Below are 19707 nucleotides of genomic sequence, written 5' to 3' on the forward strand. Positions count from 1 at the left end.
TAGTTTATATATTATTGGATTATTGATGTTATGGATATGAAATGTGTTATATATATATATATATATATATATATATATATATATATATATATATATATATATATATAATAAAATTTTGTTATTGAATCTTTCATTGTTGATTAAGACTGAATTCTAACCCCATCAAATTTATGTATGTATATCTTTATGTACTTATGTACGCAGCGCTGTACAGTAGAATACATTAATACAAACGGGGTTATTAAGATAATAGATAAATGCAATGTTTTATAATAAAGACAAATAAATAAAAGATACAGTTGCAATAAGAGTCAAAAACACAAGAGGATGGAGGTCCCTGCCCCATAGAGCTTACTATCTATCAAATATATGTCTTATGATCCTCCTTTATATTTATGCAAGACTGAAATTTGACATATGCCATTGGCTGTCTCAGTTTAGTGAGTGCTAGGTAATTTCATAAAGTACCCTCCATAATGTTTGGGTCAAAGACATATTTTTCTGTGATTTACCCCTCTGTTCCTCAGTGTAAAATTTTAAATCAAACAATTCAGGCTTGATTAAAGTGCACATTCCTGACTTTAATTTAAAGTTTTTTGCATACAATTCAGTTTCACCATGTAGAAATGACAACACTTTTTATACATAGCCCCCTCATTTCAGGGCACCATAATTGGTGATGTCTGTAAATCAAAGACTTCAATATATGAGTGCCATGTTACTGAAAGTGCACCGTAATTGAGCTAAAACATGATTCACCACTGTTTCAGTTTTGAACATTCTACAATCCCACCCCCTGTTAGGTGAATGGTATCATTTGATGATTTTTATTTTTTTTTATAAAGGTAGTCGTTATACCATGCTATATAATATATCGATGTTATAGTATAAATTCATAGTATAAATTCATAGGTTATATTTATATTGAAGCAAAGAACTTTCAGTCCAGATTATGTTCAAAGTCCCTCTTCTATATGTGTAATACAAAACATATGTGTAGTATAAACCTGTTTTGATTCTATGCCTACTTAAATTATGATCTGCTATGATGTATACGATTTAGGTTGCCTATGCAAATTTCAGCACTTGCCCTCAGGCGGTCCATTGTATATACAGGGAGGTACCGAACCTTCATGGTGTTCATTGTAGATTGCTGCTGCTGCTGCTACTACTAAAGAAAGGAATTAAAAAAAATTAAAAGAAGAAATAATAAAATTAGAACAAAAGCTTAATATATAAGAATATAGATATCTTCAAAAGCTATTGAGATATAACACTGCAATGTTTTAGCATTACATACCTAATCATATTTAAAGCAGGCAGGGGTATATTCTCTATGGAGCCCTTTTGGTCATAATGTATTAAGTCTATTAATTCACAGCATCTCTGGCTTCTTAAGCATTCTTATTCTGTTACCTCCTTGTATGGCTATTTCTATGAATACATGACAACATTTATTTGCTGATATGAATGTCTAGCTGTTTTATTATTTTGTGTGGTTTTACCAATATAAATCGGACCTCATGGACATTTTCACAAGTATGCCACAAAAAAAAGATTTACAAGTGTAATATTTTTGGTTTTCATATATTTTACCAGAGTTTAGGTGATAAAAATTACACTGTATACAGTGAAGTACAGTGAAGAAAGGGAAAGCCTGTATTTCAGATTTTGCAAGAAGAATTTGATTTAAAAGTTCTTTCCTATTTTTTACTTCCAATTTTATCTTCTCCAGTATTCTTGTGAAAAGCCCCTCTCCATAAGTAGCTGCTGTTTTGGCCATTTTTTGAACGTTTGACTTTACTGAAGACAGTCATTTTGTATTAATTGGGTGGTGGAGAGGGCATATCTTAATGAATGTGGATATAAATTGTCAAAATGGCGCATACTGTATTTTCTAAATAGATCAGTTTTCAATTTTAACCCCCTCACAGTTTTTCTATTCTAGAAGTTAATTGTGAATTTCCAAGATTCTTTTGTAGAATTTAAAAACTGGTGGAATAACAAGACATCTAAAGGACTACCCATGATATTATATAATTTATAAACCATAGGTATACTAGACAGTGGTTTCCATATAAACAATTCAAACTCTTCCAAGTAGACAATAGAGTATGGTGTAAGACTATCCCCAAGAAATCTAGTAATAGTCTTTATTTGCCAAAGACTACCGAATGTAATCTCAGACTTTGTTTTATTAATGTATGAAAAATTAAATGAAGAGGTCTGGCAATCAGAGCTAAGCTAATTTAGTACCCTGGGATGGATACCATCTGGTCATGGGCATTTTGATTACCTTTTACATGTCTCTTTGGAATTTGTTCCTGAGTGGCCCATGTGTCAGTAGTTGGCGAGTAATATTATGTTCAGGAAACATTCATTTTCTGTAAAAAATTCAATTAATTTGTTTTTTCTTTTATATGTGTATAGGTAGTTTGCACTATTGGTTGTAAAATCCTTTCTATGTAAACGGCCAAAGGACTTTAAAAAGACTCTGTTCCAGCCACATGGTAGTTTCTTTAGAATTTTGTTAGTTTTGCACAGAGAATATAATGGTTGTGTAATGAGTTTTTCTTCTTATTAAACATTTTTTTTTTCCTCATCAATGGTACCTGCCTGATTATACACTGTCTATTACACACTGTTGTAAGCTTTATTTTATGTAGTAGATAGGATTACCTAAAACTGAATTGTATATTAAGGCAGGAATTATCATTTTCTCTCTGTCATATATTGTGGCTGGCTCAGAGATCTGTTTAAGCCGTACTTGGACAAGATTTTTTAACCACTAGTACAAAGTACCTGTTCATTTGGACACAACACACATCTATTGAATACTTTACAGAAAGTGGTGTTGACTTCAAATTAAATGTTAAAGGAACAGTAGCATCAAAACATTAAAGTGTTTTAAAGTAATTAAAATATAATGTGCTGTTGCCCTGCAAAAAACTGGTGTTTTTGCTACAGAAAAGCTACTATATAAATAAGCTGCTGTGTAGCCATGGGGATAGCCATTCAAGCTGGAGAAAAGGCACAGGTTACATAGCAGATAACTAGTAGATAAGCCCCATATAATGGGGCTATATCTGTTACCTGCTAAGTAACCTGTGCCTTTTCTCCTTTGAATGGCTGCCATCATGGCTACACAGCAGCTAACTTATATAAACTATAGTAGTCTTTCTGAGGCAAACACACCAGTTGTAGCAATGCAGGGCAACAGTACATTATATTGTTATAACTTTTATACACTTTCATTTTTTGGTGTTACTGTTCCTTTAAGATGAGACTGTAAAATAAAAAGTGAACCTGGCATTACATTAGTTACTTACTTTTGGCTGCAACAAGAACTATTTACTTTTTACTTTTCTAAATTTATTGGAGATCATCTTACACCAAATGTTTTTCCTTTATGGTGACAAATATTTACATACAAGAACAGGGGACAGCAATGGGTTGTTATATTGACTACGTATTCTGCCAAAAATATACAACCGCTATATACATGGCACCCACTGTCTATTATACCTATTATATATAGACACAGTAATATTATGGAATGGTCCATAAGACTTGCTCTTCTGCCAATTTTTAAAAATAGTTAGGGAGGAATTAAACTTGGAAACTGATCTATTCAGAAAAGAGTGATAATTGTTTTGCCACCAGTATGGATACATGCAACTTTTTTTTGGTTAATTACAAGGTATTGTTTTATTATTACAAAATAGGAAATCATTTTCTAAATTAGAATTATGCTTAAAATAGACTCTATGGGAGGTGGTCTTACTGTACTTGAGAGCTTTCTGGCTAAGAGGTTTCTGAATAAGGTATCCCATACCTTTGCTTAATTGTAACAGTTTCCATCAACATTCATTATAATCCCTCCCCTCCAACAAATTGACACGTGTCAAAAAAATTATATCTAGTTAAATCAAAAATTTTAAGTTCCTTAGCCCCTTACTAGAACAAGATTTTACATACTGTTGTACATGCTATCCATTCTATGTAAAAGACACAACTTTTATTGAATTTTACAAAAAAAGAGGTGTTGCCTGAACATGAAATATTACTTGCTATCCAAGATGTCTCCAGTGTATATGCATCTATACCATGTGAATCTTGGGTTACATTGGTTCTTTACCTTTTGACTGCACAAAAAATATAGTTACTACATTTATTGGAGATCATCTTACTCAATTATTTCCTTTTTCGTGACGCATATTCATTCATGGAAGGAATTCATATTGTACTAATACTGTGGCACCCACTGTCTATTATAACTATGGTTTATAGATCTAATATCTTGGATTAGTCCATTAGACTGCCTTGATTTTCCACCAATTTTTTAATGCATTCAAAGAATCTTTCACAATGCAACACCGACAGTATTAACATCTTGGATATAAAAATTAAAGGAGAGGTTAAAATTAAAAACCAATCTATTCAGAAAATAGACTGATAACAGTATCTCTATTTGACTGTTTGCATCCACATTCGTTACGTTACTCCCTTCACCTAATTAACATTGATCAAAATTAATTGTCTCTATTAAAGGAGAATGCAAGTCAAAATTTAAAAAGCATACTGCCCAATAGTCCTCCTATTGTTTAGTAAAAACGCCACACTTTTGGCTCACCTAATCAAATATTTACCCAGTCACACTTACTTCACATTTTCTAGAACAGGCAGCCATCTCTAAAAAGGTATTCTCCCTTCCTTTCCGTCCTTGCTTCATACTGTACATGTGTTTCATTCCCTCCCCTCTGCCAGATCCGCTTCTGATTGGCTGGTGGGCATGTGTAGCTCAGAACAGCAGACAGGATCAAGTTACACACATGCTCAGAGAATAGGAAGGCTGCCGCTGGCAGCCTACAGGAAGGACAGAGAGATTTCAGTGATATCACTGTAGTCTTCACACTGCTGTAGGCTGCCAGCACCATATCTCAGAGAAGCAAGCAGGGATCTGGGAATTTAGATATGCAGTAAGTACTTAAAAAGAATGCCTTTAGACTTACTTTTTTATATTATTAACCTTTCATTGTCCTTTAAGTCACAAGTGAGAAGAGAGTGGACAAAATGTCAACTTTCTGTAAAAGACTCAACTGGAACTAAAAAAAAAAAAAAAAAAAAAAACACTAACAGAACAGTTTTTAAAATCTACTAAAGAGTAAAAAAAACTCTGAGTGGATGGTGCTTGTCAGTAAATTTAATTATGTCAGCAAATACGTATAGTAGGACTTTCAACAGTGACATAATTTAAAGTCATGTTTATCAAATGTACTGCCAACATTCCCTCGTGATGGTCTGCAAAAGATCCATTTAGTTAAAGATACTGACACCAGAAATCACATCTTTTTTTATATCTTACATCTATCGTAACATTGTCTTTGAACGATGTTTATTTTTGCCTTAAAGGAGAAGGAAAGTCATTTTGGCATTTTACTGCCAATAGATTTGCCACATTTATTTATTCACATATAATTTATCATTTATTCTGCAGAAAGCATTTATACCTTAGTAAAGAGCCCTAGAGTCTTTCTCCGTTTGTTTAAGGCAGCAGCTGCCAATTTAAGTAGCTTTTTGCTGCAGCTCTAGCCCTTATAGCTCAGATCACACATTCCTAAGGGAGGGAGAGCAGGAGAGAGGCCCAGGGAATGAAGGATTTTTCTGAGAGAGAGTCAGATACCCTAAGAAAATGTTTACAAAAAAGGAGACGAGAAATTTTGTTTCTTTTGATAGACAGCTTTTTTGTGAGTGCTTATGGCTGTATTTACATAGATCTTTCTGATAAAGCTTACTTGGTTTTTACCTTTCTTTCTTCTTTAGAAGTATTTGCCCTATGCTTTTACATTTCTTGTCTGATCCCCTATGTTTCCCTTTATGAGGGTGCTGCCATATTTGCGCAGCAATAGTTCGTTTGCATTAGAAGCTATAACTGCAGGTTGAGAAGGGACAGTTAGGTTGGCAAAGCAGTCAGGTTTAGGAACTTAATTTGTTACAAAAGCTGACCTATCGTGAAAAATTATCGTGACCTTTAGGTAACTTTTAGTTTTAGTAGAGTCGTTTTTTAGTGTCAATATCACTGCCTAATGGAATTCACTGATTAATGGGTAAAAAAAATTATGTATGAATGAAATCCACAAATATTACACTTGTGAATCCTCTTCTACTTATCGAAATGCCCATGCCGCCTGATTTCTATTGGTTAAACCACACAAAAAATAAAAGCATTTACAGATCAACCATGCATTAATAATTTAGTCATTTACCAGTGCCAGAACATTCAGTCTACCAGTTACATTTTGAAATTCAAGACTTGATAGAGATACTCAGACTGGAAGGTAACAAATTAATGATGCTTAAGAACCCAGACATGCTGTGAATCAATATACTAATACATGGCCAAGAGGGATAAATAGAGACTGTATGCCTGTTAGCTTTTTTTATGATTAGGTGTGTACCTTAATCATTGAGGTGTTACCTCTCAATAACTTTTCTAATGTTATAAGCTTTTGTTCTAATTTTATTATTTCTCCTTTTAAAGGTTATTGATCTACAATGAACACCCTGAACGTCTGGTACTCTGTACATACAATGGAGTGTCTCAGGTAAAGTGCTGAGTGCTGTATATTACATAGGTACCCTAAAACATCTTGGGCATAGCAGATCATAATTTAAGTAGGAATAGAAGTAGTTTTGTATTTTCTAATTCATTTTTATAAATTATAGTTTTAGGATTTAATATGTTTTGTTGGTGATATAATCTTTGGACTGAAGTTTGTGGAGTACAACTTGGATATACACTATTGATTGAAACATGTTAACTGTAATATGGATACATTATATAGACTATTTTTTTATTTTATTTTTTTTAAAAAGAGGTAGTGCTTTTTATGCAATCATGCACTACCTGCACTCCACAACAAAAAAAAAAGCACTCAACAAAAAAATCACCACAAACATCAATTATGAGCATATTAACCCCAAACGTGTCAGTAAGATCACTTCAGAAAATGTATAATGATCATATTAACCCCATAAAAGTCAGATAAATCAGTACAGAAATGTATTATTAGCACAGTAACCCAAGACATTCTAGTAAGCTTACTGCAGAAAATGGGCAATTAGAACAGTAACTGCAGACAGGCTGGCAGCATATTAATGATTTTTCCCTCAGCACAGGAATGGTATGACAAGCTAACTTAGTGAAACAAAGCTGTATGTGTTGCAAACTATAGCTATACTGGAAAATAAAAAGTCTATACGCCCCTGAAAAATGGCAGGTTTTTTTTTTTCTTTTTTTTTTTTTTTTAACAAAAAAAAAAGTTGAAATAAATCCCGTCAGAACATATTACACCTTTATTGCAAAATTTCAATCTATACAAAGAAGCACAAATCAGAAACCTGTTTACTGAAAAAAAAAAAAGAAAACATTTATACAAAAACCTGGTTACATTAGTGTATATACCTCCTAAACTAATATTTGGTTAAAGCACTTTTCGATTTTATTAAAGCACCCAGTCTTGGGTAGGCAGTCAGTTTTGGATAAGAGTCTCTCAGTTTGGCAATTGTGGACTTGCCGATTTTTGCCAATGGTTGTAGGAGACTGGGTACACCCTTTTGCTAAGTTTAGCCGAACTTGGATGTTTTTCTTTGTGAGTAAAGGTTTTTTTTTTTCCTTGCTACCGTACCTGTAGGAAACAACCAGTACATGCCAAGAAATCCTGCTGCTCTTTAATGTTGCTGTAGGCCTCTTGATGGCCTCCTTGTCTTATCAGTCTTGGATGGAGGTCCCGATCTTGGTACAGTCACAGTTGAGCCATATTTTCTCCACTTGTTGTTGACTGTCTTTACTATGCTTCCTGGAATGTATCCACTGTGTTTCACCTAATGATTTGGTTACTTTTCTGTTCCTCTGCCCTGACTGACTAATACCTTTCAATGATGAGATTTCTTCATGTTTTGATGAGATCTACACTGTAGATCTCATCCCTTTATTTGAGCTCAATCAGAGCCACTTAAAGGAACAGTAACACTAAAAAATGAAAGAGCTTTAAAGTAATAAAAATATAATGCACTGTTGCCCTGCACTGGTAAAACTGGTGTGTTTGCTACAGTAACACTACTATAATTTATATAATAAGCTGCTGTGTAGCCACGGGGGCAGCCATTCAAGCTGGAAAAAAGGAGAAAAGGCACAGGTTACATAGCAGATAACAGATAAGCTCTGTAGAATACAATAGTGTTTTATCTGTTATCTGCTATGTGCCTGTGCCTTTTCTCCTTTGAATGGCTGCCTCCATGGCTACATAGCAGCTTATTTATATAAATTATAGTAGACTTTCTGAAGTAAACACACAACATTTACCAGTGCAGGGCAGCAGCACATTATATTTTAGTTACTTTTATACACTTTCATTTTTTGGTGTTACTGTTCCTTTAAAAGGGGTTGTTGACTTAACAATTAAGTTTTAGCATGATGTAGAGCTTGCTATTGAAGACAGTTTGTAATTTTCTTTTCTGTTTTTTTTTTTTTGTTTTGTTTTTTTTAATTAGCTTTTTGTTTACAAGCTCTCCAGTCTGGAATTTCAGCAGCTATCTGGTTGCTAGGGACCACTGAAGAAAATAGAAACTGACCATATTAAACCCAGAAATGCTGCTTTAGAAAATTGAAAGCATCAACATCTGCACATATAGAATACCTCAAACTTTCCACAGTGTAATGCACAGCTATCTTTAATTTTCTCCATAGGAGAAAAACTATTTTATTGCAGCAGCAGGTGGGTAGGACATGTTCAGACAGTGGTTGTTTAGTGGAGCTGTGGGGTTTTTCTTGGTGGGCCATTCTGACCCTGTAGACTGGTCACTGCTAGGTACTGTAATGTCAGCTCTTATTCTTTCATATATTAGTATATAAGACAAGCCCACTAAAATAAAAAAAGCCCATAAAATAGGTGTATTTAGGACTTTTTTTTCGTCTTTAATAGTTTATCTTACAGGTGTAATCTGGTATGTAAATGTTTTCTCTATAGTCTAGTTTCAACTGGTGCCCCCTTGGCCACACAACAGTTTAAACTTTACAAATGCATCTGAAAAAAAGTTAACAGTTTACAAATTTTTACCAGTGCATGGCAAAATCGTTTTAAATGTAAATAGTTCTGGCCTTGCCAAGTAGATAAACTAATTTCATCAACTCACTGAGAGTTCAAATTAGTATGCTGCAGCTTTGTTTAACCCTTTAACTGCCAGCAGATTTGGTCAAAGCCCAACTTGTATTGCCAGACTGTTTTTGAACATTTGCTCTATTGCATTTTAGGGGCCTTTCCTAGAGGATACTTTTAGTTTACCTGGAAAAACTATATATCGTTTTTTGTTTTTTTTTTTTTGAGGGAACAACCTAAGCATGCAAAATCACCTAAAAATTTTGCAATTTGCTGCATTTATCTCATGCAATTTGTTACATACAACGGCAAATCAATCCAAATATCAACACCGGAGGAACACTTTATTCCTAATATGTATAGATATACCAAAGTATGTGGTTATGTACAGACCCTAATTAAAAGTAGTGAATATTCTTTTCACCTGCCAACTCCTCTTCTGCAAACAGAGCCCCTGACTGCATGTTATGTGCCGTAGAACCCCCTAACTGTACAAAGACCCCCAGAACAACATATTTTTTTTTACAAATAGACATTCTGGCAAATTGGAAACAGGCGAAGACCACTTTCTACACGAAACCAAACGGCAAACCTGATCCAATGGTCACACTGTGAAATAAATAGTTTTAGGGAAAAACAAAAGACAAAATCATAAAATAAGGAAAAAAAAAAAAAAAAAAAGTATATGTGTGTCTGTCTCTAAAAAGTATGTGAATGTGTGTATATGTGTATGTAAGTGTGCAAATATGTACAAAAGCAAAAAAAAAAGTCAGAAAAGCAAAAAAAGCTACATTTAGTAAAAAGGTATGTTTTGTGTGTGTAAATGTTTTTATATAGGTAAAAAGAAAATCCACTTGCCATTTTGTGAGCAGGAGCGTCCTTGACTGCACAAAGGGATTGCAGAGTCTCTGCAGCAGGAAGTGAGTGGGTGGGGTCAGGGGGGCTGCAGCAGGAAGCGCTTACAGACACGAGTGCAATTGTGTCTGCTGTTAAAAGTCCAGCCCTGCCACAATCGCGTTGCAGGACTGACTTGCCAGCCCCCTTGGCTCGTTGGTTGGGGGTGCACTGTACTCTCTGCAAAGTCATGAAATGTGAGAGGTATCTTTATGGAAGTAAAGCCTAGATGTCTGAGCAGCAACTGGGATAACTGTGGCATGACTGCCTATAAGGTTATTAACTTGCATAGAGCGTACATAACAGAAAAATAACTATCTTTACAATCCTCTTTCAGTGTTTTGGGGGGTACATGTCCTTTATATAAATACCATTATTTAACAAAAAGTTATCCATATATTACTGCAGCCCAGCAGCTCGCATGCAATTTTTTATTGCATCAGCAGCTAAAACTGCCAGTGCAGAGAAATCTCAGAAGTGCCAAGATTGTATTATCTGCCAGTGATTAATCGATATCTTCTTGACTGCAAGCACTGAAACATTTAATTTGGCAGGGAGTGCCAAGACTTTTGCTTAAAGCTGTATATTTGTACCCTGCTTTTCCGGCTATGAAAGTCCAGAAGTTTAGTTGCCCACGATAAATCTTCTCCTGCAAATGCCTTCCCACCTGCAGTAATGTAATTATCGTGTGAGAAAACTTAAGCGTCAAATTGCTTGCTTGCAGGTGAAGCATTTCAAGTTTCTTGCAAAAGCATCAGTCCTACTCTATTAATTGCTTAAAATGGTCACTATTACGAGACTCTGGGAAGATAAAGTCCCTTTACAGTTTTAATCAGAATGTTGCTGGTAGTTTTCTTCTAATTCTTAAATTTCTTTTACTCACAGGATCAGAGGCATGGCCCCCTGGTGTGTGTCTGCGTTATGTAGGGGGTGATCAGTTTGGTCATGTCAACATGGTATTAGTCCGATCCCTAGATGCACAGGAGATGACTGATGTCAGTGTGCCAATGTGCAGTCCAAGCCAGGCCGGCATGTACCAGGGCCAGTGGAGGATGTGTACTGCTACTGGTCTTTATTTTGGAGGTAATTTAACAGAAACCACAGACTGTTCTTTCAAATTAACATAAATATGTATATTATCAGAGGATAAAAACTTCTTCACTAAATTCTAAGTAAATACTTATATGAAGAGTTGGTGTAGTAATGATGTTGAAAGTAATGATATCTTGTGATGAAAAGCTTTGTAAACGATTGTCTTTTTACAACCCTTTCACTGCCAGCTGATTTGATCACAGCTGAACTTTAATTGCCAGGCAGTTTTTGAACATTTTGCGCTCTTTCACTTTAGGGGCCTTCCCTCGGAGGACTTTTAGTTTTCCCAGGAAAATTTATATATTGTTTTTTTCTGGGATAACTTAAAGGGCATGTCAACCCCAAAAATAAGTTTTTGCGTAATGAAAGAAAACATAATTCTAAGCAACTTTTCAATATGAAATAATTAAAAATTTGTTGCGCTTTAAACGTTATTTGTAAATGTAATTGCTATTGAAAGCAGCATTTGCTGAACTGGTTGTTACATTTTAAACAATGTTGCAAAGGTCTGTCCGTCTTCTGGCTTATGTTATAATGTTTCAACAGTCTGAGCCACCAGGGCAGAGAATAGAAAAGGGCAGGCAAGCACTGCTTTTAATAGCAATTATAAATACAAATAACTCAAACCATTACAAACTTGTAATAAATATTTATTGCAAAGTTGCTTGGAATTTTGGTTTCTTTTATTTGGCAAAAAAGTATATTTTGCGTTGCCTTGTCCTTTAAGCTTTAAAAGTATGCTAAGATTATTGTGTATTTCTATTTCTGTAACAAGATATAGGTTTCAAAATGTCTAAAATAAATTTTAATAAAAAATATGTTCCATAATATAAACACATATACTAGAAACATAAATGATTTTATGCACAAAAATACAACTGATTTGGAAAGTCCCATGTCTCCTGAATGCGCCAATATCAAATAGGTAAAACTGTTTACTCCAAACTACCAAGTTGCAATGCTTTCCCAAAGTTATCAAGTTTTATAAAAAAAAATGTGAAATTTTAAAAAAAAAAATAGTATCTTATCTCCTACAGGTCATAGGGTAACCATATAAAACATGATAAATATGAATGCCAGGGGTCCACTGAACAGTTTGATGCCCAGTATGCATAGGTTTGCCTAAGTATGTGGCATGTAGGGGACCCAGGGAGGAGATACCTCATATAATCTATAATTTCTGTCATTTCAGCTCCTGCAAAATCAACACGTTTATAATTTTATGTGGGATAAAGCTACAAAAAAGTACGCTCACCACAGAAAGCCATATATTTTTGGAAAGTACACATTGCCCTGAATTTAAAATGGGTACCCATGTCTCTCTACTCCATAGTACAAAGCCGCAAAGCTTTCCTAAATTTGCCGGTTTTGATGACATTTAAAAAATTCCACTCTGCAGCATCCTATTTTCTACATGTCATTAGGTAACCATATAAAACACCCTAAATATGAACCCCAGGGGTCTGCTGAACAGTTTAATGCCCACTGTACATAGGTTTATAACGCACATGGAACTTAGAGACCCCAGTTTTATGTGTAGTAAAAGCTCCAAAATAGTAGGGTGACCCTGAAAACTAGATAGTTTTGGAAAGAACACATTCAGACAAATCCAAAATGGCTGAATATTCAGGCCAATGTGTACTTTCCAAAAATATGTGATATGTACAGACCCCAAATGAAAATTAGTGCATATGACTTACCAACTCCGTTTCGTATGACTTTCTAATTATACAGGAACACCAAGAAAACCATATATTTTTGAAAAAGTACACATTCTCACAAATCTAATTAAACAAATCTTAATAAACCTTTCTACGCCAAAGTACCAATCTGCAAAGCTTTCCTAATGTTAGTGATTTTTATGACTTCTGAACAGTTTGATGCCCAATATGTAAAGATTTACCAAAGTATGGGATATGTACAGCACACTTGGTAGTGAAAGGGTTAATACATATGTTCAGTTATATTTTAACTGGTTAGTCTTATGGCTGTATTGTTGCTTGCTACAGTAGAGAATTAGTGATAAAATGTACAGACACAGGGTAAAAGGAACTGAAAGTCTGGGGGAAAACAAAAGATCTTAAAAATATCCTGGTGATTTCTGAGACAAATTTCATGTATACTATGAAAGAGAAAGGAAGAAAAAAATAAAATCGGCAGTAAGGAGGAAAGTTATGGGCCAAAGAAATTATCCAAAGGGATACTGTTATGATTTTTATGGTATACTTTTTATTTCTAAATTACATTGTTTACATAGCAAATTATTCATTACTATTTAAAATTTTATTCTTGAACCAACAAATGTATTTTTGTTGTAATATTGGTGTGTAGGCAGCCATTTCAGTGCATTGTTCTTGATTCTTAGGTTTCAGAAGGAGCCAGCTCTACACATTACAACTGCTTTTAGATAACCTATTGTTTCTCCTACTTCCATGTAACTGAAGTCACATGCCGGACTTGGATTTCTTAGTATTGAGTGCTGTGCTGATATTTACTGGGAGCTGCTATCTAGCAACCTTCGCATTGTTCTGCTGATCGACTGCTGGGAGGGGGTGATATCACTCCAACTTGCAGCTCAGCAGTAAAGTGTGACTGAAGTTTATCAGAGCACAGGTCACTTGGCTGTGGCACCCTGGGAAATGAAGAATATCACTAGCCCCATGGGAATTTTCAAAATTAAATATTAAAAAAATTCAGATTTCAGTGCTGGATTCTGCTGGAGAAGCACCATCAGTTTTGAAAAAAAACATGTTTTCCTATGACAGTATTCCTTTAAGAATTATCTAGGAGAAAATGCAGCACACATTTATTGGTTTTACTCAATTATTTCTCTTTTATTTTTCTTACTCAGATGTTATTTGGGTGATACTGAGTGTAGAGGCTGGAGGCCTATTGGGAGTTACTCAGCAACTGTCTTCATTCGAAACAGAATTTAATACTCAACCTCATCGAAATCTTGGAGGCAACTACAACCCCTTTGCTTCTCCACAGAAAAGCCGGTCACCTGATCTGGAGGACATGGGTACATGGGGGCCTCAGACAGAGCCCTCTGAAAATGAGGAGAATGGACTTTCTCAGACCTCTGTAAATATATGTGCACCGGATCACCCGGCCAACTGTTCAGTTGCAACATATAGAGAGGTGAGATGTTGTGTTATTTCTTTTCGTTTTTTCAGAGGGGAAAATTGTTGTGACAATTAATTGAACATTAGTTTAACATTAATTTAATATTAAATTAATAATAACATTGTGTATTGTCTTGATCCATATTAGAAAATAATTTTCAGAACAAAATTATATTCAGTATACTGTTTTTCAGTTTGTATTGCTTTAATACTATTAACAAATGGACATAAGGTATTAAGCAGGCTTATAGTCATATTTTTTATATTAATAATATGAACTAACGTGTAACTTGCTCTAAATAAGTACATTGCCAGTCACTCCAGACCATTGTTAATCTGTTTCCTAATGCACAGTGGGTAGTAACCGATACAATTTTTTTTTGCTGTTAAATGAAAAGGATAAAAACAAAACAAATTGTGAATTTTTCATTTAAAAGATACTAAGCAACAATATTTAACCCTATGACAGTCAGGCAAGTATTTATTTCCTTCTGGCAAGTAAAGGCTCTCTCTGCTAAGAATGTTTTTTTGGTAGCAGTAAAAGACACTTATTTACACACACACACACACACACATTTGCACACTCACATACAGTCACTTGAAAATGTTTGGGAACCCCTCTCAGCCTGCATAATAATATACTCCAGTTTAAAAAAAAAAAAAGGTAACAGTGGTATGTCTTTCATTTCCCAGGAACTGGGGAGTTTACTGAACAAAGATTTTTAGTGAAGCAGTATTTAGTTGTATGAAATTAAATCAAATGTGAAAAACTGCTCAATACTGATTATTGGCACACAAAATTGGTTGGATTAGCTTGTTAAGCCTTGAACTTCATAGGCAGGTGTGTCCAATCATGAGAAAAGATATTTAAGGTGGTCAATTGCAAGTTTTGCTTCTGTCTGACTCTCTCCTCACAAGAGTGACACCATGGGATGCTCAAAGCAACTCTTAAAAGATCTGAAAACAAAGATTGATCAGTATCATGGTTTAGGGGAAGGCTACAAAAAGCTATCTCAGAGGTTTAAACTGTCAGTTTCAACTGCAAGGAATGAAATCAGGAAATGGAAGGCCACAGGCACAGTTGCTGTAAAACCCAGGTCTGGCAAGCCAAGAAAAATACAGGAGCGGCATATGCGTAGGATTGTGAAAATGGTTACAGACAACCCAAACATCACCTCCAAAGACCTGCAAGAACATCTTGCTTCAGATGGCATATCTGTACATCGTTCTACAATTTGGCACAATTTGCAATCAAGAACATCTGTATGGCAGGGTGATGAGAAAAAAGCCCTTTCTGCACTCACGCCACAAACAGAGTTGCTTGTTGTATGCAAAAGCTGATTTAGACCAGCCACAGTCATTTTGGAACAAAGTGCTTTGGGCTGATGAGACAAGAACTGAGTTATTTGGTCATAACAAAAAGCTCTTTGCATGGCAATAGAAGAACACTGCATTCCAAGAAAAACACCTGCTATCTACTATGAAATTTGGTGGAGGTTCCATCATGCTGTGTGGCTAGTACAGGAACTGGTGCCCTTGTTAAAGCCAAGGGTTGGATGAATTCAACCCAGAATCGACAAATTCTTCAGAATAATGTTCAAGCACCAGTCACAAATCTACAAAGGCATTTATGCAGAGGGAGAAGTACAATATTCTGGAATGGCTGTCACAGTCCCCCGGCTTAAATATCATCGAAAATCTATGGGATGATTTAAAGCAGGCTGTCCATGCTCTCAGCAGCCATCAAATTTAACAGAAAAGTTAATTTGAGAAATTTTGTATGGATGAATGGTCAAAAATACCACCATCCATCCATCATCAAAGCCTCATCATAGGAGGTGTTTAAAAGCTGTTACATTTGCAAGAGGAGGTTCAACTAAATATTGATCTTTCTGTTGGGGTGCCCAAATTTATGCACCTGTCTAATTTTGTTATGATGCATATTGCATATTTTCTGTTAATCCAATAAACTTTGTCACTGCTGAAATACTACTGTTTCCATAAGGCATGGTTATATATTAAATGGAAGTTGCTACCATGAAAGCTCAGCCAATGATAAACAAAAATCCAAAAAATGAAGAGGGGTTCCCACACTTATATCATATGACTGTATGTCCTGGCATAAAACCTGCTTTAATCTACCTGCAAACGTTATTATCAGTATTAAGCAAGTTTATAGGCCTCCAATTTTCAGGTCAGTCTTATCACCTTCCTTGGGGAGTAAAGAAATTACTTTTTTCATCATAAAAGTACTTGTTAAAGGAAAAGTAACACTAAAAATTTTTAAGTAAAATATCTATTCTACCCTGCTCCAATAATTGCCCTATCCTGCACACCATTTTGAATCATTAATTAGAAAATACCTGCTAAAACTTGGCTTCCGGTCATTTGAAACAAGGCGTTGCAGGGCAGTATCTACTATGCGACGATTGATCCTAGCCTGACTTCTTCCTATACAGAAGGAAGGCTCGGATCGATCAATCGATCGTCACATATTGGATTCAGTTTAAATTTTTCAAAATTTCTTTTCAAAATTCCTTTTTAAACAATCTCCCACCATGTTAAAATGTCAGTTTTGTGTGCATTTTCCTTTTACCATACTTTTAAAAACAGTATTAAAATCATCATAACAATTTTAACCATTGATCAAGGTGGTTTTCAGTTTCCAAAAACCCTGTCCCACTTTTTTTGTCGGCCGGACTTAAAGGGGACCTTGAGATTTAATTCCAGATCGTTTTCTATCATGTAAGTGGAGTAAAAAAAAAAAAAAGTTTTCTTACACTATATAATTTATTAAAATTGGGTTTCCTTCAGTCACAGAAAGTTGGCAAGCAGCATTTTGTTATTTAGAACCCTCTTTCTGGTGCATACACAAGATTTTGGAGTGATAAGGATGAGGGAATGATAGGAGTACAGTGACATCTAGGAAGTGCTAAATGGAAAGTGAAATTAAGGGACTGTCCCGCCCCAAGCATAGGTATAGGGGCGTGGCAGGCAATATATGATTGACAACTCAGATTTTTAAAAAATATTTATGACACATAATACATTTCTAATACATTAATTTAAAAAATTGAGTTTCATGTTTAATTTTAGAGGACTTTTAATACTTGAAGTATTAAGTTCCACATTGCGATCAGTAAATGTTTTCCTCATGTATGCATTTTAATGGATAAAAGAAATGGAAATAAAAACATAATCACTTCTGCATCAAACCATTACTTTTCCAAGTTTTTCTTTTCTTTATGGGTGCATCTTTGTGTAAACACATAAAAACAACTTTGTACATAAAGTCACTCATATTATTCTCTGTAAGATTGACAGCTGATCTGTGAAGCACACCCATGCCATATATTTTGGTATCATTTAAAACATAAATAAAATCTCCAGCTAAATCTGTTGGTTTAAAATTAACAATAAAATGTTTGAATCTTCAAACAGTTAATACGTTCTTTTGGATCTGGCGAAACAACATGCGTTTTTAAAACATGCTGTAAAACACCATCAGTAAAAACTGATACAAATAAAGCCATTCCTGATAAAATTTCCTATACACTTTGTATTTTAGCCAACCCCTTGAACAATATAACCGCTTTCACTTTGGAGCATATTATTTCTCACATAATAGGTACCAGGATAAAACAACCCAAACAACCCTAAATATGAACACAAGGTCTACTGAAAAGCCCACTGTGCATAGGTTTATGAAACACATGGTACACGAGACCCCAAAATAAACTCTGTGCATAGTAATTTCATGGCTTTACAGCGTAAAATCTGCAAAAAAGTAGGGTGTCCCCTAAAAACAAGTTAGTGGGTTTGATGGCATTTGTGAAAATCTCCCAAATATGTTGCTCTCATTTCCCCTAAACCAGGTAGTTATTTTTGAATTTGTGATTTGGTGGCAAGTTTTTTTTTTGAATAAAAACAAGATTTACTACCAAATAAAGCCTCCTGTAAGTTGATAGTGTACATAAAGGCTACCTAATAGCCAATCTTAGACCTTATTTGGCACCTCCATTAACTTTTATGATGCTTTTGTTGCTCTCCAAGTCTTTTTACATTGCCTGTGGCTCAAGAGTAAGAAAGGTTGGGGACCCCTGGTCTACACCAAAGTACCAAACTGCTAAAAAACAGATCAGGAACAATATTGCAGGGAAAAAAATGCTATAAAACCACAACAATTGTCAAATCAATGAAATAAAAAAAATACAAATTCATAAACAGCGTAGTTAGTGGTCAGAATACCTGATCCAGTAGTCACGCTGCCAAAATAAATAGTTTTTTGGGGTAAAACAAAAGACAAATGTGAATAAGTAAAAAAAAAAAAAGTGTGTTTGTATTTACATGCATTTGTGTATAAGTATATAAGTGCAAAATGAAATAAATAAATGCCACTTGCCGGTTCTAAAGCAGGAGAGATGCAGGGATAGCTGGAGGGTCCGTGTCTGCTTGTCAGGAAGTAAGTGGGTGGCGCTGGGGGGGAGGAGGAAGAAGCAGCAGACTTGATGCATTCGCAGGACTGTCCTCAAAGCATCAAACACAATCATATTGTGTCTACTGCTTCTTCCTCCCCCCCCCAAGTGGCACCCACTCATTTCCTGCTGTGCAGCACTCGGCAGACACAGACCCTCCAGGACCTCTTCAGTGATCCCTGCATCCCTCCTGCTTCAGAATCTGTGAGTGGCAGTTATTTACACATTTTCACATTTACTTACATTGCAAATTTACTTAAAGGGGTTGTTTACATTTGAATTAACTTTTAGTATGATGTAGAGACCAATATTCTGAGGCAATATGCAATTGGTCTTCATTTTTTATTATTTGTAGTTTAATTATTTAAATTTTTGTTCAGCAGCTCTCCAGTTCAGATATAAACAACTATCTGCTTGCTAGGGTCCTTAGCAACCAGGGAGTGGTTTGAATGAGGTACTGATATATGGATAGGAGAGGGACCTGAACAGGTAAATAAGTTATAAAAAGTAACAATAACACTAAAATTGTGGCCTCGCAGAGCAATAGTTTGTAGGCTGTCAGGGTCAGTGACCCCCATTTGAAAGCTGCAAAGAGTTGGAAGAAGAAGGCATAAAATTAAAAAACTATAAGATATAAAAAATGAAAAACAATTGAAAAGATGCTTAGAATTGGCCATGCTCTAACATACTAAAAGTTAAATTAAAGATGACCCACCCCTTTAAATGTGGACTCATTGCCCAGGGGCCTGTCATTGCTCCTGACTCTCTGCAGAGGCAACTTCTCTTCTGTCCAAGAACGTACATGGTATGTGCTCAGCAGATAGAGCCTTTTCCTGCCAACACGTACGGTGTACATGCTTGGCAGTTAAAAGAATTGGTTCACCTTTCAGTTAACATTTAGGGGCTGATTTACTAACCCACGAATCCGACCCGAATTGGAAAAGTTCCGACTTGAAAACGAAC

At 35.2% G+C, this 19707-nt stretch overlaps 1 protein-coding gene across 1 annotated transcript in view; it reads left to right on the plus strand.

Moving 5' to 3' along the window:
- The window catches only part of ilrun (lipid regulator with UBA-like and NBR1-like domains), a 46342-nt gene that overhangs the window by 21101 nt on the left and 5534 nt on the right, over positions 1 to 19707 (plus strand). Inside the window, exons 3-4 of the mRNA NM_001126074.1 lie at positions 10938 to 11135; positions 13996 to 14285. Coding sequence (NP_001119546.1) covers positions 10938 to 11135; positions 13996 to 14285 — 488 coding nt within the window. The remainder of the gene's footprint in view (positions 1 to 10937; positions 11136 to 13995; positions 14286 to 19707) is intronic.

Source organism: Xenopus tropicalis, chromosome 2 (assembly GCF_000004195.4).
Source record: "Xenopus tropicalis strain Nigerian chromosome 2, UCB_Xtro_10.0, whole genome shotgun sequence".
Taxonomy (NCBI): domain Eukaryota; kingdom Metazoa; phylum Chordata; class Amphibia; order Anura; family Pipidae; genus Xenopus; species Xenopus tropicalis.